Source organism: Cariama cristata, unplaced genomic scaffold, assembly GCF_000690535.1.
Source record: "Cariama cristata isolate BGI_N322 unplaced genomic scaffold, ASM69053v1 scaffold31773, whole genome shotgun sequence".
Classification (NCBI taxonomy): Eukaryota; Metazoa; Chordata; class Aves; order Cariamiformes; family Cariamidae; genus Cariama; species Cariama cristata.
In genome coordinates, this window is record NW_009609497.1 from 8,994 (window position 1) to 31,588 (window position 22,595).

The 22,595-nt window shown below is 51.7% G+C and overlaps 1 protein-coding gene across 1 annotated transcript; it reads right to left on the reverse strand.

The window, feature by feature from the left end:
* Nucleotides 1–379: 379 nt before the first annotated feature.
* POR (P450 (cytochrome) oxidoreductase) lies at nt 380–17,629 on the reverse strand. Its single transcript, XM_009697556.1, has 15 exons — nt 17,446–17,629; nt 10,169–10,217; nt 9,173–9,301; nt 8,420–8,569; nt 7,433–7,557; nt 6,436–6,525; nt 5,898–5,996; nt 5,146–5,262; nt 4,256–4,374; nt 2,894–3,075; nt 2,583–2,732; nt 1,752–2,019; nt 1,140–1,285; nt 787–872; nt 380–552 (listed from the first exon to the last, which is right to left on the reverse strand). Exons 1-15 carry the CDS (start codon nt 17,622–17,624, stop codon nt 408–410), a joined length of 2,034 nt encoding a protein of 677 aa, XP_009695858.1. The 5' UTR covers nt 17,625–17,629; the 3' UTR covers nt 380–407.
* Between the last annotated feature and the right edge of the window lie 4,966 nt (nt 17,630–22,595).

Below are 22,595 nucleotides of genomic sequence, written 5' to 3' on the forward strand. Positions count from 1 at the left end.
AGGGTGGTCTCCAGCCCCGGGGGATAAGGCAACATCTTGTGTTTGGGAAGGACCCCAGAGCTCCCCCGGCACTGTCCATCCCCTCCTGCCCCACATCAGCTGCGTCCCTGACCTCAAGGCAAACGCTGGTGCCATGAGGTGCTCCCTGGGGTGCCGGGGGCACCACAGCTCCTGCAGAACAGCCTAAGCTACCCCCTTGCCCCTCTCAACTCCTTCCACCTCCCCAGGTACACAGCCTGCCCCAGGGGACCGCTGTGGCCCAGGAGGGGTTGGGAGTGACACTGGGGTAGCTGTGGGCTGAGGATGATGCTGTCACCCACAGCAGCAGTGGGCGAGCAGGCACATTCCACCTCCCACCGGCCCACGCTTGGGGATCCGCTCTCTCCCCAGCCCTGCCAGCCCCACTCTTAGCTCCAGACATCCAAAGAGTACCGGCCCTTTGTCATCAGTTTCTTTACATAGTCCACGGCCTGGGGCTGGCTCATGTTCCCGAATTCGGCCACGATCTCGTAGAAAGTGTTCTGCACATCCCGGGCCATGTTGCGAGCATCGCTGGGAAAAAGGGTACCGTGAGTGAGGCAGTAACGTCAGAGCCACTTCTCAACACCCGAACACAGACAATTCACTCAGCCCAGCCCATCTGCCTGGCCGCTTGCCCTCCCCTGCAACAAGGACAGCATAACCCTCCCAGGGCTTGTAATGCACAAGTGGGTACACTGGGTCACACTCGTTTTCCCGAGGACAGGAACGTTTTCCCCAAAGTCCCTTCCCTGGCACCAGACCTACCCGCACACGTAGATATGAGCGTTCCCCTCATTAACCAGCTTCCAGACATTTTCCTTGTTGTTCTTCAGCAAGTGCTGAACATAAACCTGGCATGAAATAAGGCGGGAGTGAGATGAGAGGAGCGGAGCCCGCACACCACAGGCCATGGCGAGCGAGGGGAAGCCAAGCCCACACACATGGCTCCACAAGACGGTGGAGGTGCTGGGTGCTCCTATGGCTGCCAGGGGCCTTTCCCTAACAGCCAGGCTCCAGGCTGGGAGTCTCCAGCCCTCGGGGCCTTTTCTTCCCCCACTGCCACAGCTGGGAGCGATGGTGGGCAGCACAAGCAAGCAGCTGGGGGCCCAGAGCAGTACCTTCTCGGCCTGGTCCCTGGAGAAGGCAACGTTGAGCTGGGTAAGGACTCCCTCCTGATGGAAGCGGGCCAGCTCCTCGCGGTACAGGTAATCCTCACGCTCATGACGGCAGCCATAGTAAAGCACTGTCTCACCCACCTCTTTGCCTGCAGAGTCACACAGCACCCATCAGTTGGCCCCTTGCAGCCCCCAACCCTGTCCTCCCCCCTTCCCCTCATCCTGCCAACCCCGGGGAGGCAGAGCTGCACGACTGCTTCTGTTTGTAAGGAGAAGCTTTAGACCGACTCCCAGAAGTACCCGTATGCTTTAGAAATGAGTCTAAGTGACTTGACTGGGGTTATTCAGAGACATGGTGACAGAAGTCAGAGAAATGGCTCAGGTCTATCTGCCCTCCCCCCACCCCAACATCCTCTGTGGCCAAGAGGAGGACAAAGCATCCTCCTCCTGGGCAAAAACACTTAGCTGCTCTTCACCCTGCTCCACCACCTCTGCTTTTTGCTAGACCTGTCAGCGATGTAAGCAGCACAAGCTGCACCTTGGAGGCACCAACTGTCCCCACAGAGTGCCGTCCTGCAGCAGCTCCAGTCCCCAGGGAAGTTTCTGGGCACTCACCTTGCTGCTTCAGCCAGGCCCGCTCCTGAATGAAGCCGATGAAGGGGGCTATGCCAGTTCCTGGTCCAACCATGATGACGGGCGTGCCGGGTTTGAAGGGCAGGCGAAACTGCGACTTCCTGACGTACATGGGCACCAGGGAGTTGCTACCATTCTTGTTGGGCACCTTGTTCTTGAGCCAGTTGGTGGCCACCCCTTTGTTCAGGCGTCCCGTCTTGGTCTCATACTCCACTGTCACGGCACAAATGTGGATGGCGTTGGGGTGAACCTGCAGGGAAGGGATGTCAGTGCCAGGCAGAAAGGGAGTCCCAGCAACCCCACAGCTCAGTTCCTTGTGCTCAGGGATGGGGAGAAGTTTAACCTAATGCTAACGTTGGGACAGCTGCTCCTCCCCTGGCAGATCAAACTGCCCAGCACACCCCACATGGGGCTTCCGTCTTGTGTCCGACTCATCAGAGGACCACTGAGCTTCCTTCGGTATTGCCAACAACCTCAGGGCTTCAGGCACAAAGTAAAGAGTGAATTTTGACCAACCCCTAAAATGTCACCTTGCTTCCAAGCCCTGAAAGCAAGGCTTAGGGGTGAAGCGGAGCAGGGCTGCAGGGAGGGTGGTGGTATTGGGGCACAGCTGGCTGCAGCGTGGGACCCGCTGCAGACCCTGTGGAAGTTGGGATAAGCCCCTCTTCTCATGCATAGAGATAACTAAAGCTGCCCCTCTCACAGAAAGTGTTGCCAGGGCAAGTTCCCCATGTCCGGTCCCCAGCTGAGAAGGGAGCCGTGGCACTGTGGAGCTTCAGCTGAAGCCTTGGTCCCTGCGGGAAGCACACTCACCTTGGAGGAAGAGGCGATGGAGTAGTAGCGGGCCTGCAGGCGAGGCAGGAGCTCACACAAGTGGTCGATGGGGGGACGCAGCGAGGGCATGTCCTGCAGGATGGCCAGGATGTTCCTCCGGGCCTCCACCACCCAGCTAAGGTAGAGAGCCTGCGAGCAAGGAGGGCACAAACGTGATGACTTCCCTACGTGGCTGGCAAACACTCCCTCAGCTCTCTGCACGTGGTGCCCAACAGCCCTGGATCCCTTTTGGGGATCCCCTAGCACCCAGTTCAACCCAGCAACTTTGCTGAGAAGGCTACAGCTCCCACCTTCCCCTCGGCAGCAGACGATGCCATTTTGCGGAGGCGCTCCTGCTCGCCGGCGTCCGTGGCGTACTGGGCCAGCTCGTAGAGGACATTGGTGCGGGGTGGGTTGGTGATGTCCAGGTAGTATGTCAGGGCTGTACGGTAGGATGTGGGGCAGGGGAAGGGATGTTTCTTATTGGATTCCTCTGGAGAAGAGGGAGAGACAAAAAAAAAATAATAAAATCAGCAACTGCATGCTGTTATGTCAGAGATTTTATGCCTGCAGCTACATGTAGTGTACGAGAGCTGGAGACAGAGCAGGGCAATGGGCTTCAGACAGGACAGAGCAGCCCTAGGGCTGACTCAGCCTGTTGGCCAAAGCCCTGATCCCACACTGAAGCAGCTCCAGCACAGGGCAGCTCCCTCTCCAGGCAGCTACGTCTCCCAGTAGCCCATTTTATGTTTCACAGATGCTGCCTGACAGCTTATCAGCAAAAAAAAAAAAAAGAAATAATAAAAATACCCCATGCTCCCCAAAGGGGCTCTCTGCCCCCAGATACCCATGCACAGAGGCACCCAGCAAACTCCCAGACCAAGCAGAAGGTCTGTTCTCCACGGCTAATTCGGCCTCACGTACTTAAACCTCCTTCAGATCTGGCCTCAAAAGTGTCCTTCGTCTCCTTCAGCCATGGACAGCTGTGCTCAGAGCCCCCTTGGGAAAGGTAAGTGCCAGCAACAAAGGCTGGAGCCATTTGGTTCAGCAAATTAGGAGGTCCATAAGGGACAGGAATGACAGTGTGAGGGCGGACAACACAGGATGCTGCACAGGGGGCTGCAGGTTCCGGTAGTGCATTAAAGCCACTTGCTCTCTTAGGTCAGGCTGCGCTGCTTCAGGAGTAAGATGGGCAGCAGCTGCCATCTCCCTCCTGCCACAGGCCAGCTCTGCTGGGAACACTGCCCAAAAAAGCTCTTTGTACCAGCACAAGTGCTCCCTCCTGGCAGTTCAGTCCCCAAGCCTGTGCCTCCTTCAAGGACTGAATAACAGCATCTCAGACACTAAGGCCCCCGTTGAGCTCCGGGGCTGCTGCAGAAGAGGGATGCTCCAGCAGGCTGATGCTCTGTAATCAGGAGCGTGCTGTTACATGATTTGTTGCTGAATGGGCACACCAAGTACGTTTCACAACTGACCCACTTCAGCTGGCTCTCAGCAAGCGGGCTCCGTGCCACTGCTAAAATGGCATAGCATTCGGAGCAGCCTCGGGTCATCTCTGTTTGCCTGGAAGTGCCCTGTGGGACCTGAAGATGATTTGGCTCCTGCTCTGGTGGGAAGGACAAAGGTCATAGTTGAAGGAGAACTGCTGACACTCAGGGGTGATGCATACTCACCGTCCAAATTGTTGAGGGACATGATCATGTCCAGATCTGTGCCCAGGATCTCACCAATCTGATTCACCAGAGAAGAGTCGTTGGCTGGGTACACCGCCACGTGGTCCCCAGACTCGTACCTGGCATGAGAGCAGGAGGAGAGTAGATGAAACACCAGCACCGCTTCTCGTCCACCCCAAGCCTGAGCTGCTCAGGTAGCGACAAGGGGGCTGGTGCAAGGGGCAGTAGGACAACATTGAGATCTGAGCTGCTACACAGTCCCTGCACAATCAGCGATCCCAAAGAGCCAGCAGTAATACCAGAAGGGACCATTGTGGAACAATGGTTTTAAGAACCAGTTTGGTTTTTTTTTTTTATAAAGGACCTCCAAGATAACAGCAGTTTTGCCAGAGACTTCAATGAGGCCAGACTTCCAGCAAGGACAGGCCAACTCTGACAGACAGGAAAAAAACTGCTCAAAACCTCTGCAGTATTTCATTCTGTTAAGCCACTTGGATTCGTGGCTTTCTCACAAGCACACAGAGGAATTTAAGCCAGCGAAAGGGTTTCTAAGAACAAGGTCTTATTCCCCCTATGCTTGTACACCTAAGTCAGGCAAACTCAGGCATAAGCCATCCCCAGCTCTCCGCTCTCTCACAGGTCATCTGCCCCCTCATTTTTTGAATGACTCTGCCAGTTGGCACAGCCAGGCACAGCACAAGAGCTGGGAAAAAGTCCTGACACCAGGTACCTGGTATGTGGTACAGCAGCCCAGAGGGGCAGGGCTAAGTAATTGTGAGAATAAGGTCCCCTTCTAAAGTGCTGGATGAGGCCAGTGCCACATCCTTGTTCTTGGCTCCTGATGCAGACTGCTCCTGCCAAAACCAGAGCAGTCTCCCATGGGGAACTACCTGATTTTGGAATTGGAGATATCCAGCTCCAGGTGCATAAGGTGTCGCTCTCCACCCTCATTCAGCTTGCGGTTCTCTGTAACCTGGGCCAGGAAGGGGTTCTTGGCATCAAATGGTCTGGAAGGAAAGACACAGACCCTCTGGGTTACTCTCCTGCAGGCTCACAGTGCTGCTTGTGTCCAGGCATGTTCCCTCTGCCTCCCATGATTTGAGCACAGGGCTGTCCTGGTTCATGTTTCAAAGTACACCACAGCACAAACCAAATTATGATCCTGCTACTACCCATACCAGCACAGAAAACAGATCACTTTCCTTCTAAGGACAGCCCAGGAATCAACAGGTTCTGTCCTATTAAGAACACATGATACAGAAGCAGGTCGGAGGGAACCGTCACATCTCAAAGAAATATTTCAGGTTGGAATTTATTTATACAGCTAATCTCCCCACAGCAATACTGCAAGCACCATCATGCAAGGAAAGGCTCTGAGTGACCTCAAGACAGATGCTGCAAATGTACCAGCCGAACGGCACATGTGAACACAGCCATCTTCTCACCACTAATGATTCATTAACTGGGGATTTCTGAGAGTCCCAATGGAGATCTGAGTCCATTTCTCTTGGGCAGAGACCTGTCACATGGCTGCACGGCAGAAATGGCACTGCCTGCATAGCAGGTGTTGTTAGAAACTTCAAGGATCCATCAGGCGAGGCCTGGCTCGCGTACATGCTGCCCAGGGTGGTTTGGCACTTACGGCTTCTGGTTCTCGTAGCTCTTGAGACGGCCCATCTCACCGGTGTAGACTTTGTTCATGTTCACATCTGTGTGCACCACCAGCTCGTATTGGCGGATGCTGGAGGAGGAAGGGGAGAGAAAAGAGAAAAAAGTCAAACTGGAAATCACAAGGTACAGTTGGAACCATCATCTGCTTTGCTGGATGCACTGCAGTCCAAAAACAAACGCAACTTCCACCCCTTCGAGACACTAGGGACCGGGCAGAAAGCCCAAACCAGGAGGAAACGTTGGTTTCACTGGGAGCATCACAACCCAGCAAAGCCATCCACACAGGAACCAGACCCATCACATCCCCACACAGAACAGAAGTCCAGAGCTGGGTTCAAACTCGCACCAGGACAGGTTCAGTCCAAACAGCACCACTCGCTGAACTACTTTACACGTGCCCTCTCAAGTCTGGAAGGGGAGGCAGTGCACAGGAAAGGGGACAGCAGCTCAGGGCTGATGGCACAGCCACCAATCTCTCTGGCACCTGAAGAACCTGCTCCCATACCCACCTGGACTCTTCTCCTGTAGCCTCCACCCCGAAGTGCTCACACACCGCTGGCCAGAACTGCTCTCTCCAGGTGATGAAGTCTTCTTCCAAGCTAGCCAGGGCAAAAGAGAGATTCAATAATGCTGCCAAAGGGGGAGCAAAGGGCTATTCCCAGAGAAGCCATCTGAGATCCCTATGGACTTCCTCCTTCACTATGGGAAAAGGAATTTGCCCTTGGATCCAGGCAGTTTTGGTATGTCTACATGACCTCAGATCACCAGAAGAGGATCTTCAGATCACTAAGTGGGTGGGAGGGAACTGCTGCTGTACCAGCCACCTCTCCCTTCATCAGGTCTGCTAAGGAAGGCTTTGTTATTCAGACTGGGTCTTTAACCAACTCAGCTCCCCATTGCCCACTCCTGGCACTAGGTCACCTTCCTAAAAGGCAGGTTCCATCATGGCAATGCTTATTTTTCTGGGCCCAGAGCCTCCCAAACACAGCACATCCCTCTCATCAGATCTTGTAATCCTTCGAGGTAAAGCCACAGGTTCATGTCACTTCCCAGCTTAAGCTGCACCTAAGGGTGCTCAGGTAAGCAGCACAGAAAGGTCAAAAAAAAAAAATCTTTGTCGAAGTCGGAAAATTGTTGCCTTCCACCATAAAACAAACAGCTCACAAGGAGATGGCGTTTGCATCCTCCACAGGGACAGGTGAGTTTATCCATACAGGCTGGGTTAGCAACGGAGCTGCAGCAGGCCAAAGGCAGAGGAGGCTGCCTATGGTCATTTAAAGCTGATGTGCGATTTCCCAGACACAGGATCCTGTAGGATACTCTAAGTGTACAGGGATCTGATTCAGGGGGAGAGAGCAGACAGACATACACTCAGAGGCATGTCAGCTCCCACAACTAGCCCTGTGGAATTTATTTCTGTCTTAGTAGTACAGCCAATTGCCTGCCAAGGTCCCTTCCACAACACTTTAGCCAGCTCTGATCGGCCCTTCAAGCCAAGCTACTCACTTGCCATCGTCATCTCCCAGTCCAAGTTCAAAGATGCGATGGGCTCCAAGTTCCTCCAATCTCTTGTCCACGTACTTTCCCATGGCATTGAAGTGCTCGTAAGTCTTGTTCCCCAGCCCAAAGACCTGGAAGGGAACACTGATGAGCGTGGAGAAGTAGGCGCTGGGCTTTTCCCATCCAGTTGGCATCCTCTGGCCAGTATCAATCAGCAAAGGATGCTGAAGAAAGACAACAAGACCTCTCCTAGCTCCCCGTCAGCTCTTTGTGGGCTTTGAGTAAGAATCTACTCCTGGAGAGTGTCTGGTCAGTAGGCACCACCACCTGAGCCAGGCCTCAGGCATGTCAAGAGGATGCACAGATAAGGGTTGCCTGCACCATCTTCTCAAGGGACCAGTAAAAGCCTGGACTGCCTGGAGACCAACTGCCATCCCTTGCCTGCCACAAACCACTCAGCAAATGTTTGTTCGCTGCTTTATACAGAGCAGCTTAACATCTCCAGCAGTGGATTTTCTCCTCATTTGCAATTATTATGCTGCCTAAGGAATTTGGCCAGGGTTTAGGTGAGGTGGCTGTATCTCAGCCAATTATTCAGCTCAGCACAAGAAAAGAGCTACACACTCCTCCAAGTGATTTAATTTGTGGGAGATGATCTGGCCCAGGGCTGCTCAATTAGCTTCTGAACAGCAGCAGCCTGTAAGTCATTTACAGACCTTGTATTCAATGCCTGCTGGGCTGTTTGTGGCAAGACATTACCAGCAAACCCTTGTGATTTAGGGAGTGGAAAGAGTACTCTGTCATCTGCATTTAAAGCCCCCAGATGTATGTTTGCAAGTGTCCATGAAGCTTGAGGAGGAAGACAACAGGGACCGCATCCGACACAGGCGTACAAGGCAGACGTCCTGTCGTGCCTTGACCCAAGCCACGTGCAGGCACAGCGGAGTGACTTTCCTGCCCAAATGCAACATAAACTGGAATTGAGCCACTTACTGCGAATCGGAGACCTGACAAGTCGGCGTCAGCCTCCTGCAGCCAGTCGTAGAAGTCTTGGGCATTGTCTGTGGGATCACCCTCGCCGTAAGTGGCCATGCAGAACACAGCTAAGGACTTGTCGATCTCCGAGAGGCGACTCAGGTCCGACTACAACCAAAGGAAAGAATAAACCCTCAAGGGTCCCACAACGTGGTTATTGGGTAAGTCTATTTCTACAATACAGTTACCTCTGGCGTGCAGAACAGCACCACGTAACGTCAAACAAGTTACAAAATGGGTTGGAAAGGCCAAACCCACCCAAAACAGCAGTGGAAATAGAGGTAACCACCCTCACTGGGCTGCAAGGCAATACTTCTACCCCACCAGAAAAGCGATGGGATCTTCCATACAAGGCTTTAAGGGACCAGGATTGTTGTTTGCACTGGAGAACATCACAGTGTCAATGCCTCTGTCCAAGACTGCAGCAGTATGGGAACAACGTTAACTACAGAAGGAATACGGAGCAAGTTTCGTGCTGCCAATGGATCACTCATGACTCCCAAACACTTCAGCCTACCTTTCTCTTTCGGTCATGTTGCAGTGTTCGCTCCAAATCTGTAGAATGGCAAGGACCAAGCCCAGGTCTGATCTTTTCTCCCCTAAATGACACTACTGAAAGGGCAACTGTCCCTGTGCCAGGCTCTTTCTGGGATTTTTTAGGGGACACTAAAAGGATGTTACCTATCATGAGGCTATTCATGGCTAAATTACCAAGTCATACTCCTCTGGATCCGCTGCCATGCCCCTGAGACCGTAGCGATGAGCGTCTTTGGAGAGACGATTGGCAAACTCCTCTGCTGTACCCGTCTGGGAACCATAGAAAACCACTATGTTTCGCCCCTGGAGAGAAAAAGAAATCTCTGTTAAACTGTGATTACTCATTTGGCAAATGTACAGACGAAGCACATCTTGTCAGAGACAAATGAAATGCCTGGGAGCAGGAGCCCTGGACTGCAACCTAAATTCAACCAGGAGTCTGCACTTGTACAGGACTCCACGCTGGGTTTGTGGCAGAAAATTCAAGGCTAAGCTGTTAGTAAGAACATGACTCTTGTCACTCTCTGAGGGGTGACTCAGGTCAGACTAAAATACAAAGCAAAGAATAAATTCTCAAGATTTATCCTCAGCCTCAAGGCTGCAGCATGACTCCTGGAAACGGGGAACTCTCCCTGGATGAGAAAGCAGACTTGCCTAAGCTTTGGGAAAGTGCCTGAGCACTGGAGCTCCTGCTCTGCTGCAAGCCAGCTACTTTGAAGTAAAACGGAAAAAATATCCAGCCCTTGCTTCTTCCTCTGCTTCCTCTTGTGTCCCGTCCAGCAGAGTCAAAAGCTGCCAGTTCTGTGTACAACTCCCACTCCAGAGTGAGCCAGTTTGGGAACCAAACACGCTGATAAACAACTGCCAGCCGATGACTTCAAAGTCTCCCTCCAGCCATTTCCCTCCTAACTTTGATCTCGTATTACATCTTTTTTTGCATCAAATTTTCACTTAAATTTTTTCCTCGAAGAACAACTCTGAGGCATAGACAGAAAGAGCTATTCCTGCCTGCCCACACAGTGCTCCTCTAGATGCTCCTTGCAGCAGACACGTGTCTGTATCCAAACCAGTCCCCCCTGCTGACAGCTAGACAGTCTCCGAAGGAAACCAGGAAGGACACAAGCTCCCCCACCTTCCCAGCACCCCGCCTAGCCACAGCAAGAAGCTTACCGTCTTCTTCATCTTCTCAATGAAGCTGCTGTCCCTCACCGGAGCTGCTCTGAAAGACAGGAGGAAACTCCTTTCAGATTAGAATGTTCATTCTTTAAGGTCAGGAATAAGCAAGGGGGGAAAAAGTGGTCCCCAGATCTCAGGAAGGTTGCCCAAAGTGGTGAGAGTCCCCATTGATGACTTATTTACCCCGTCCCAGGGATGCTCATGCTTCTCGGCACACAACCATGGAGCAGGGACTCCGAAAGCAGAGGGAAAAAGCTTTTTTGTCCCACAGACAAAGCCCAGGCACTCAGCCCTGGGCATCAGGAAACCTTTACTCCATCAACTGCTCTGAGAGGTTTCACAGCTGAGGTTACAAGGATCTTGCAGAGCTACGATGCAAGAGCTGCTCTCCAGATAAATCTCAGGGGCCAAGCCGCAGTGGGAGAGAAGGGGATGGAGACCTCCCTGCTTCCTGTACCACAGCAGACAGGCAGGGGATTGGTCCTGAGCCATGCCCCAGGGTGGATTCCCCAAGCTTGAAGTCAGATAGGGCTAAAAATCAGCTGTTTCAACCTCAAAACAGCATGCCAGATGCGAGTCCCAGAGCTGGGAAGTCCTGCGGAGCAGACAGATGCAGTTGATCAGGCCCCCAGAGCCTGTGACTGCTGCCTGCCGGGGTCCCACAGAGCTCGTTCCCACACCAGGTCTTCCGTCCCCAGCATGGATCTCCGGCATGGGCGGCGTCTGCATTACTGCATGGAGGCAGCTTTCTCTAGCTCAGAACAGGGACAAACCACAGCAGCGTCAGAAACATCGAGGCAGAGATTCACACCACTGTGGTTACCCTATTAGGTAGGGAGCCAGAAGAGCTTTGATATCCTAAGGACACCCATGGGTTTTCAGTGTCACAGGGTGAAAGCAACCCAGCCCTGGGGACCCTGGGAACCTCACAAGCAGAGGAGGGTCTAGCTACAGTCAAATTAGGCACTGGGGTCTTTTCAAGGCAGGAGGAAAAGTGCCAGGAGCTCACTTGCTGTCTTCCCCACTGGAGTTTCAGTAGCAGGGAGGAGGAACGTGGGACCCATTCCCGTTTCTCTTTCACAATGGAAGAATGCAAGGCTGGGTCTCCTGTGGGAAGAGAGAAGCCTCCAGGCAAAAACCAAATGGTTTTGGCTCCGGCCCATGTGAGAATGTGCAGAGCTCGCTAACAGTTTCCTAAACTCTGCAGCCCAGAGGGAGGGATCTCTGCGGATGTGCCGAGACATTTGCAGAGCACACACACACACACACAGAGCGGCAGGGTGGGGGACGTTCAATAAAGCGTACCTTCAAGCACTCCTTTCTACCCAAAGGTACCAAGGAGCTCTGTAACCAGGCCTGACAGGTCCAAGCACCAACACAGTCTCACACAGTGTGCAAGGAAGATGAGCAAATCCTACCCAAAAAAGTTACCCAAGGTAGCTGTGCTCCCAGGAGAGAGCTGCTTCCCACTCCTCACTTTGCTCTCTCAGCAGTTAACAGTCTCCCCATGTTGTCATTTGTCCCCTGTTGGGAACAGGGGGATATCACAAGCATCTTAAGAGAGCAGCCCCAACCCTGCCCACGCTACCGCTGGCACAGGGGCTCTGGAGAGCTGCCCCTCAGCCTGCTCAAGACTCAGCTCTCCCTTAGCTTTTGGCTCCCCAGTGAACCTCTTTGGTTTACTGCCCTCTGCAAATGAGATCCAATTAAAATAGCTGTTGGGTCAACTGCTAAACAAAACACTTTTAAAAGAGGAAAAAAAAAAGTTTTAGATCCTTTCAGCAAGATCCCTTTGGAAGAGAAAAGGGTGCAGCACATGGGGCTTGTCCGTTTTCAAAGGAGGCAAGCCTGCACTGAAGTGTTGTGGTAGACAACAGTCTGGAGTTCGGACACAGAAGAAATAATGAGCCTGGCTTTTGAAAAAAGGCTACACAACTCCCTGAAATTGCTTCATCAGGGTGGCTTGAAAATCTGAGTTGCAAAAAATGCACAGACGCTGAAGACAGAAATGACACTCATTTTCACTGCTCAGCCAGGAAAACTTAGAAGAGAAAGCATGTTTTCAGCAACGACTGCTCTTACTGCTTAGATAGCTCAGGGTAGCGACTAAGAGAGAAGAAGTGACGGGTGGAGGAAAGAGGATTAACTCCATTGTTGGAGCAAGTCTTAAGCTTGTACAGATTGCCCACCCTTGCTGAGAGCCCACAGTGCAAGCGACTCCCAGGGCTCTCTGTCACTTTGATTTCAGGAGAAAGAAAGAAGCAGGGAGGAAGTTCCCAACAGCTCAGCAACAATATCGACGTCTCCGTCTCAGCTGAACACCTCCTTCAGAAAGCTCCCGTGCCTGTGGCTTTCCTCCCGAAAGCATACGTACATCCAGAAGTGAGAACACAGCCTGGATGTCATGGAGAAACTGAGCACCGACAGCAGGGTCTCCTGTGGAGCAGCCTGCCTCTGAGCAAAGTCTCTCCCCTTCCTTCTCCTCCTGCCCCAGAAGAGCGAGGCACCCAAATCCACCCAGTTTTGAGGTGGTAGTAGAAACCCTCCAAGTCAAAGCGATCCCGTCTGCCCATCGGGCAGATTAACTCACCTCACCACAGCCACCTCTTCTCGCGGGGCCGAGTACACGCAGCCCATGGTCGGGGCAGGGAAGAGGCAGACAAAGAGTCGCAGGGCAGCCGGGTCGGTCTGCAAGGGGAGGTGTGGGGGGACGGATCTAACTTAGCTCTGGAGCAACACACACACAGGCCTTTCCATTCTGCTCCTCCTGGGCATTAAAGCCAAGCGTCAGCCTTTTGTTGAGAAGAAGAGAGCCGGCACAAAAGGTCCCGGCACGGGTCATAGCAGGAGTGGTCCTGTCCGCTCAGATCCTCGTGGTGGGGCTTTGGAAGTTACCAAGTGGATCCGCACAGTCCTGAGAAACTGCAACATCTGGCAGCAGTGGCAGAAAGGAATTAGGAGTGGAGAATGAAACCTCCCAGGATCCTCCACAGCACACGTCCCTCTCCCATCCGTGTGGAGCAGGGCGACGGGACACAAAACCCTCCCCCAGCCTTGTTCCCTTGGAAACTGTTTATACCACAGCTGCTTTTATATATATTCTTTTTAAAAAAAAAAAAATTCGACACTGTAGCTGAATGAAGCGATTCCAGACACTGCATGAGCAACGCTATGGGTAACTATGGCAGTGCCATTACGGAGGCAGCTCAAAGGAGTTTGTTCTCTTCAGGATCCTATTAAATTAAATTAGAGATGGTCTCTCTCTCTCACACACAAACACAGGCAGCAAAGAGAGCTAATCAGGCTATGGAGTTGGAGCAATTCCTGCCACAGGAAGCCCTACAAGCACCAGGGAGTGGATTTCTCTATAGCTGCAGAACAGAGATAAGCCAATTTCTGCCCCAAACAATGTTAAAGATGGGGAGAGAAGGGAGGGGGTGACACCCAGCATACCAATCTGTCTCGCCTGCGTCTCCCCAGGGCGACAGTCTGCACAACTCCGGAGCAGGCACACGAGAAAGGGAAGAAACCTATGACTGAGAAACATGCAGAAGAGGTGCCACCAAAGAATAAAAATAAATTAGTGCATTCCCCAGCAATGCCCCTGCAAGGAAGCGTGGTGGCCATGGCTGCGTGGCAATGGAAAGCCGTTCTCCCTAATGACATCTGCAGAGCAGGCTGTGGGGAAGGCAGCTCCGGTGGTTTCAATTAAGTTTGAAAATGGTCAAAAGGCAAGCAATCCTCAGTCAGCATATCCCGGCCTGCCCCATGCACGCGTGTATTGCACAACACAGGTACAGGATGTCTCGTACACGGGGAAACCTCTGCCTCCGCTGGACTCTGCCTTCTTCTCCGGGGACGTCAGGCAGGAAAACAGCTCCACTTGGCTGTAAGGGTGAGGGATCAGCAAGTACCTGAGCTGTGGCTGAACCCAGAGAAGCATCGCTGGGGCAAGACTATGACGGTTCCCAGGCCATGCAGGCTGGCAAAGCCATGCAGAGCAAACCCAGCTCAGATGCCGTCCAGAACAGGGTATTTTGACCGTGCATCTGTTCTTCCACAATCAAGGGCAGCTGCAGCAGCGGCATGTCCTCTGCAGACCCTGCTGAGCTGATGTGGCTTGATCAAAGTGTGCTACTCAGCAGCAGGTCCCAAAAACCCTAGGAAGGCACTGAGGTGCTGGACGCTGTGTTCAGGTCGGAGACTCTGCTTGCACTCTCCCACGTCGCAAGCAAACCCATTAAAGCAGCAGCCATCGTGATGCACCTGAATTGCTGTTCAGCACTTCCTTCCTCCTGTCTTCCCAGGCTGAAGCTGAAGGAGGCGGCCAAAGTAACACAACAGAAACCATCACTCAATACCATCAGATAAAGGAGTTCAGGACAGTTTGGTGAGTCAAGTCAGAGCTGCAGAGAACGTGCTGAAGAAAAGCAACTCCTCTTAAGGTCAAGGCTCTCCACTTCAGCCAGCGACAGCCCCATCAAGGGCCCTCTGCCTTCATGGGTCTGGGACAGCTTCCCTGCCTGCCCACAGACCAGCTTGCTATATCCAGCCAGCCATGGGCAGTGGCTAACAGTCTGATCCCGTATCTTGCCGATTTGTTTGTTCATCAGAAAGGAAACTCCACCCCAGACTCAAGGATGACAGGAGGGAAGGAAACCTGAGGCTGAACAAGCTTGTTTTCCCCACTCATTTCCCTCCCAGTTCCAAGTGTCCCATAAAATAACACTGCAAAAGCTGCAGGAAGTCGCTGTCTCTCTCCCGGAGGATGGATGTGCCACCAGCCACAGCCTTGGCTTATGGGTCCACACTGCCCTCAGACCAGCTTGCTACAATGACCACAGCAGGCAGAGTCAGCCTTAATGTACAGAGGAAAAACTACTTCAAAGCCTCCTCTCACTCTTCACTCTCCTGGCTGTCACTTTTTCAAAACGCAATTGTGTCAGAGAAGGTCCGGAGCAACCTTGCCTCTCGCCCCTGGTTATCGGTGACGGGAGGTGCTGCTCTTCCAGAGCTCTTGCAAGGAGGCATTGCACAGTGCTCCCTGCCAGCCGTCTCCCACGCAGACGGAGAAGGCAGCACGGACCCCACGGAGGAAACATAGGCAAAATGACTGTGAGTCGGCCCAAAGCCAAAACCTCCAGCCAGTCTCAGATGGAAGCCCATATGCTGAGGTCCTGCAGCAGGACAAGGAGTTAACACGCACCCGGGGGAAGTCAGAAAGCTTCTCTGCAGTACGACTTCTCTGCAAGGTCACGACAGCCTCTGGAAGAGCTGCACGTGATGGGTGGAAACAGTCACAAGGACGGTGAGCACGGGAGCTCTCCGAGTCAGTCCGTGCCACATCAGGATCTAATTTCAGACGGATAATGCCATTTCTCCAGCCAGCTTAAGCTCTCATCGCAGTGCAGCCATTCTCATTACAAGCTCCAGAGGCAACTGCACGCACTGATACACACAAGCACAAGAGGGAAAGTATCTGAGCGATCCAACAAAACAAATTCCCACGGTCAGGCTGAGCAGGCACAGACAACTGGACTGCGACCAGCCTCGTGTGTACCCGTCTGCACAAGGTACTGTAGCCAGGGACGTTTCTTCCTTTTAAAACCCTCCCAGCTAGAAAACATATTCCCATCCTCTGCAACACCAGCGTGTGCAGCGGGCCCGAGAGTCTCCTCTGAGCTGTGTGCTACTCCTCCCCTTACCCAGGGACTTCACAACAGAGCTAGCATCCCAGGCTTGCCTTCAAACAGAGGGCTCTGCCACCAGAGGAGAGGGTCAGAATCCGACCAAAGCGGAAATGATGAGACCAAACCTGCTCCTTTTCAATTATGACCTGAATTACAACACAAATACTGGTCGATGAGCCCTGAAAACCAAAAGCAGCGTAACCCACTAAGGTAGAAGTACAGGTGTGAGTAACAGACCCACAACCGCTTGCTGTGTTTGATTTAGCTTTTACACACAGGATAACAGGAGCATCAGTCCCCTGCTGAAATGCCTTGGCTTGTCACCAAACATCCTCATCTGAGCAGCCTACAGACAGGTCCTGCCACAGCTTCTTTCCACACCAGGCTGTAACACTTCGAAATGAAGGACCGAGAAATTATTTCTTGCCAGAGCAGAACCCGCTAAGTGCCACAGGGAGAAACCCACTTCACACGGGACACCTTGCTGGTGCAACTGTATGCGTTAAGTCTTGAACCTACTGCAAGCAGCCAGACATCACTTCCCCTCTCCTCCTGGTACGGCCTCACAACCAGACACTCAGGACTAGGGGGGTGTACAGTAAATTTGCAGCCAGCCTGACAAACCCAGAGGACTGACCTCTGTTGCGTGGTTACCTTCTGCAAAGGCCTAATACTGGAAAGCACAGAGCTGGGCTAAGGTTGAGGCTGGCTTTCTCTCTTGGGCAAACTGCACCCACACAGGGAACAGACCCCAGGAGACTGAAGGGAAAGGCATTGCACAACGCCAGCTCCTACGGTCTCTGCTGCAGTAGGTTTCAAACCTCTATTTAGTGCTTTTACCAATGCTCCAGAAGGAAAAAGAAGGAATGAGCTAAAAAGTCCAGCAGAAAATTCACGTTAAGTTTGTTATGTGACTGAGACAAGGAACTAAACGCACCCAGATCTCCACCAATGCGACTTGTTCCTGGCCCTAAGCCCTTTGCAAAAGACAGGGTGGAACAAGGACCTCTCCCTCTCCAAATCCAGTCTCCTGCTGCTGCAGTAACCCGGCATCAAAGCCAAACAAGTTTCACAAGAGCCGCCAAACATCTCATGCCCAGGAACTACCTCCTATCTCCCCAAGACTATTTCTTCTCTTCACAGCTAAGGGAGGATAAGATTTCCCATAGGAAATCTGCTTAAGAGCAAGTCCACCTTTCGACAGATTTATCTAAATATCACTTTTATCAGAAAACACACAGAACAGCCAAAGCAATCCTTAAGAGTTTTGAAGTTCAGGCAGAGGCTTTTCTGCCTTGCCTTTTCTTGCCTTGCTCAGGAAAGGCAAATTACTGATTTGGGCCACACGGTGCGGTACGGCAGAACTGCAGCCCGGCCCTTCCACGGGGATTTCTGCATTGCGAGGGGAACACCAAGCTCCGAAGAAACGTGAGGGAAGAGAAACGCACTTTGGGACCAAGTCCCCTCACCTGGGGACTTCCTATATAATCCAGCTGAGCCTCCTGCACAGCCTCCAAGGACCCACCATAAGCAAGACAGAAAGCCACACTCATCCCATGCTGCCCGAGAGTTGCTACTTACACTGATTGCATTTTGGGGAGGTCTGGGATTTCCTCCTTTTTCTTGCGGAAGAAGAAATAGTAAGTAAAAAGCCCAGTGATGAGTGAGATGAGAAACATGCCCATCATGCTGAAGAGAGAGTCTTGCTCTGCAGTGTTGTCAGGAGTGGAGATGTTTGGTTCCATGCTGGCATCCCCCATGATGGTCACAGGCACTGTAAGCAAGGAAAAAAAAAAAATGAACACCAGCAGTCGCACAGTGCCACAGAAGACCAGAAGAGCATTGAGGGCCGTTCGGAGTACGCTTTGTTACTATACATTTAGTCCTAGGAGCACAAGGCAGCCCAACGACTCTTTGGAGAGAGGCTTTGCACCACAATACTGAGAAATCCTTTTGTGTTCCAAGGTGTTTCAACTGTCCCACCAAGCTTTTCCCTTCCCGTTGCATCCATGCTCATCCACCAGAAGCGATTTCTGCTCTCCCTCTGCCAGCACCATCAGAGCAGCCCCACATTCCAGCCAGGGAGCTCAACGTGGCTCCTACTAACGCCCCAGCAAAACTCAACAGGGACTCACGGCCAGCCTTTACTAAAGCCCTTACTAACCACAGAGCCCATGGGGTGTTAGCAGGGGAAAACCTCACTCTTCCAGTCACCCCACAGATCTGGAGGTTTCTCCCTTCTTCCCACAAGGTGATATGATGCCCCAGACCTACCGCTGTGCTTATAAACCACAGAGCGGGACTGGGGCATGGTACTTCTGTGAGCATCCCCACATTAGGCTGTTACAATATAAATGATGAATACTTCTAATTTACTATCCACCTCCACACGCGGACTGGACTTACCATCCACCTCTTTTCAGGCCTCTGGCTTCCCAGTTCCCTCTACTACCTTCTCCAGTTTAACTTCCACCTCCTTTAATTACTCCTTTCCACTTGCCAAGGCAGAGTTTAAGTGACCTGTGACTTGCCCATGGCCATACCCAGAGTCCACAGTAGTGCGAGGATGAGCACCCAGCCCTCAAGTCCCCATCTAGCCCTATGGCCCCGTCCTTTCCCTGGGGAGCCACCCACCCACCACTCCCTCCCTCACGTTGTTCTGCCAAAGCTCTGAACTCCTCTGACCCTAGTCTAGATTGTAATATTATCTTCCCAACACAAGGACACACTCTGTCCAAGCAAACAGATAATTAACTCAAAACTTGATTTGTAAGGCCAAAGTGACTCTCTTCTTGTACTTGGGCACCCTGCCAACCCAGGAGACCATGGACATTTGAACTTGCACACAGAAAAGTGACTCAGAGACGCGGGGCTGCCACCGGAGAGAAAGGACATGTGCCATAGCTGAGCCATGAGGGAAGTGTTAATCTGTTCAGCAAACCCGTGCCTGCTGGAGAAACGCTCCCGGTCAGCTTTCCTGGGGGGCTGGAAGAAAACCAGCAAACTCCAAGTTGTGCCTGGGCTCAGAAATAAAACTGACTCAAGTTTAAGGTTATGCTAATGCATTCAGGAGCTGGGAAGAAAAGGAAGGTGATGCTTAGGCAGCGCTAACAAGGGAGGCCAGGTAAGGTCTTCAGCAAAGAATCCCTTGTTGTTACCCCTACATAGAAAAAGTCCAGGTCCAGAGAACACAAAGTACTCTGCCACAGGCCACCAGCTATAAAAGGCAGCCCTGCAGAGTGTCGGGAGACATCCACGGCCACCTGGCAGTGATGATGGCAGGGCTCCCAGGTACTTTTGTAACCACGCTAGTTCTCAGCCCCACAAGAAGTTTAATTCAGTGGAGAACTTGGCAAGTAACTGTACTACAAAGGGCACCAAAACACCACTGAAAAATCTTCCTATGAGGTTCCCAGAGATTACACTAAGCAGAGGGTTGGAAGAAAAATGTGAGTGATATGACTGCAGACAAGCAAATTGCCCACTCCTCTCCATCAGGCAGGTCACCCTGTCCTCCTTCCTTGCAGACAGACTTCCCATTGCTGGATCTCAGAGCCAAGCAAGAACTGGGTGTTATTTCTGTACAAGTGTAGACTAAACTGTTAGTTAAAGCCTCCACAACTGGAGTTTAGTTGCCAACAAGGCACAGCTCTCAGCGGGGTCCCTTTCCTCCTCCTTATTCAGTTCCAGTAAACCACTGAGGAGCTGGTCTGGCAACTGACACCAAAGGAATGCACTGGTGGGGGGAAAAATGTTGTTTATTGCCTTCACTCCTGATGAAACCCCAGGTTTTATTACAAGCTCTTCTCCTTCCTGCCACCCCACCTCATCTGTAGGAAGGTCTCAGCCAAAAACCACCAGGCAACCCATCCTCTCACATACGGTTTTGGTTCTTGTTGTCTCCCTTATCACTTGAATTGCTCGTTATGTCTCAGGGCAAAGAACCCCTGAGGGCTGCTGGTCAGGGCTTCCCTGGGGAGCCTCACCTGCTGCTCATGCACAGTGTGGCCTCAGCTCCTCTGCAAAGAGATGGAGGAAGCAGCACCCAAACACAGGCAGTAAGTTGCCTGGATAAACATCTCCAACACTGCAAGGTGCATTATTTTTTTTTTTTCAGTGCCAGCTTCCATCACCCAAATTACATGAGGGTGGCCAGTTCTACTCAAACAGGGCAGCAATGGCCATGTCAGCAAGTTTATCCTCAGCAGTGGGCTGTCTTTCACCCACTTTCCTTGACAAGCCCTTTCCCCTGGTACATAAGACAAAGATAAACCTTTGCTCAGAGGAAGTCATGAAAAAAAACAAGGCTGATGGAGACCACGCTAAGCTGGTTTTAGGCAGGAGCTGCACTCCTTCCCTTCTGAGCACCAAATTCAGCACTCGCAGCAGCTGAGCCCTAGGAAAGCCTCCTTGCACAGAGCACAGCAGCATCCCTTGTAACAAACTGCACGTGGAGGAGAGGGTCAAGTCAGGCACGTCTTTGGTGAGCGGCAGGCAGCCCAGGGTAGAACACATACAGGCTGCATACGCCTGGCCCCACAGCAATTCTCCTCCCAGCTCCAGATAGTTCAGACGTGGATATTCGCCAGCTGCCTTTACACAGGGCAAGGGAATGAGTTCCTGGGCTCATCAGCAAGGCGAGGGCTACGTCTCCAGCAAAAATTCATTGCTCTGCCCAAAGCAGCAGAGCTTCTGGCCTCCCAGAGGAGAGGGGACAAGCAGCAGCCAAGAGGGGTTTTGCTTTTTCAAGCCTTTGAGGTGGTCTGCTCTCCCAAGCAGCGATACCTTGGAAAGAGGCATCCTCAGGAAGGAAGCTCCCAGGAATGCAGTGTGGACAGGCATGGGGGAGGAAGCTGTGCTATCTCCTGGCCTTCACCACGCCACAGCTCTCCAGAGCTTCAAAGGGGAACCCTACAGCTGCAGCAGCAGCTGGACCACCCACTCCATCCCCACAGTTAGAGGGAAAATCACCATTTCTGGAGGCTTACGGGTCTGGTACATGGATCAGGGCCTTGGTTTGGTCTCCTCTTCTCATTCACAAGTCTCCATAGTGTAAAGGTTATATACTGACCTCTAACCCTGGAAGGAAACACACTCATTCTCTAGTGATGGAACCAAAGATACAAGAACTGCTTTAATTTTGATGATGGGCTCCATCTGGTCCTGGACATTTAGTTATTCAAGTCCTATATCCTAGCTACAGGTTTTTCTTTTTGCTTTCCCTTCACCATCCCCACCCTCAGGAAAAGGTTTGCTTAGATGTAGCAAGAGAAATGCAAAGGATGTGGAATTAGACCTCACACTCCTTTTTTTTTAAAAGGTTGTGGTAACTCAGGAACTATTTAACTCACTTAGTACAGGAAGATCACATTTTTAAAGGGGAAAAGAAAATAAATCTATGATGCAGAAGTAAAAGTTCTCCTGACACTGGTTTCAAAAGTAGGTATTTTATCCCCAATATTTATTATATCTTCAACCAAGATAAGACAGACCTCTATTTCCCCTTTTTTTTTTTTTAAATAAATCATGGCTTCAGTTTCTGGATCCTTGTTTAAGCACATAGTATCTGGTGTAAAGCAATCAGTCTCAGCCAAGATATGAGGCATCTACGTCACACAGAAAAGTCAAAACATTTTGAAAGATTGCAATCAAGCGATGCTATATTTTAGCACAGCTTTTCAGTCTCTGAATGCAGGTTCTAAAGCTGGGAATTTGCTTAATACACAGTAGCTTGGAATCATTCAAATCACCAGAGACTCTCTCTGCACATCTCCCTGTTGCCAAACAGATGCACTTCCTTCTTGTATTAAACACCATATTCCTACTTCTCATGAACATCTCAAGCAAAGGACTGGAAGCACTGTCAGGGCCAGGCATCCTCAAATTCCCCACAATTTCCATGTAGGCTAAAGGTGCTATCACATCACAGCATTAAAAATACTAAAATATAAATAAAAATACTACTACAACAAACAAAAACTTTCTTTTAAAAAAAAAGTGTGGTTTTTTTTAAAAGCCAAGTGCTCAGTAACCCAGAGAGATCTATTCTTCCCCCTCTCTTGCACACAATCTGTGGCAGTATTAGGAGATGGTGCAGCAGATGCCCTCAAAAGCACGCTGGAGCCCTCAACTCCAAGTGGCAGGCATGGCACCATGGTCATGAAATGTGGCTGGGAGGTCTCCCTTTCTGCCAAATACAAGGATGTTTCCTGCAAGTCACATTGAAGTATCTTCTAGTGACTAAAAAGCCTTGTCTCTGAAGCTAAGTTGGCGATTTGGGCAGGAGGTTGGCTCTTTGAGGTGAAGTAGCCTTTTATTTATACAAGGCTTGTGATGAGTTTCAGGTATCTCAGGATAATTTGGCTTCCCGGTCCCAGATCAGGAATGCAGCCTGTGACTCTTGCTCCAAAAATGAGCAACCAAGCCCTGTACTGTCATAAACATGCTGCGACCCGCGGCATCAGTCCTGCTCACATGAGAGGGAAAGGAGAAGGAAGATCGCTGACCAAGCACAGCCCCGGGCTGCTCAATGCTCCCACCTCTGATAACCAAATCCCCAGGCTCCAGCTGATCACAGCCCGTAGCATCAAGAAGCCCCCCAAATTCAGCTCAACGCAGCAGAGAGGGCTCCCCACGATCCCTGCACACCCATGTGGCGACAGGCACAAGTCTCACTGTGCCCTGCGGACTCTGCCTGCCCTGGGACGGGGCAGCACAGAGGCTTGCACCCT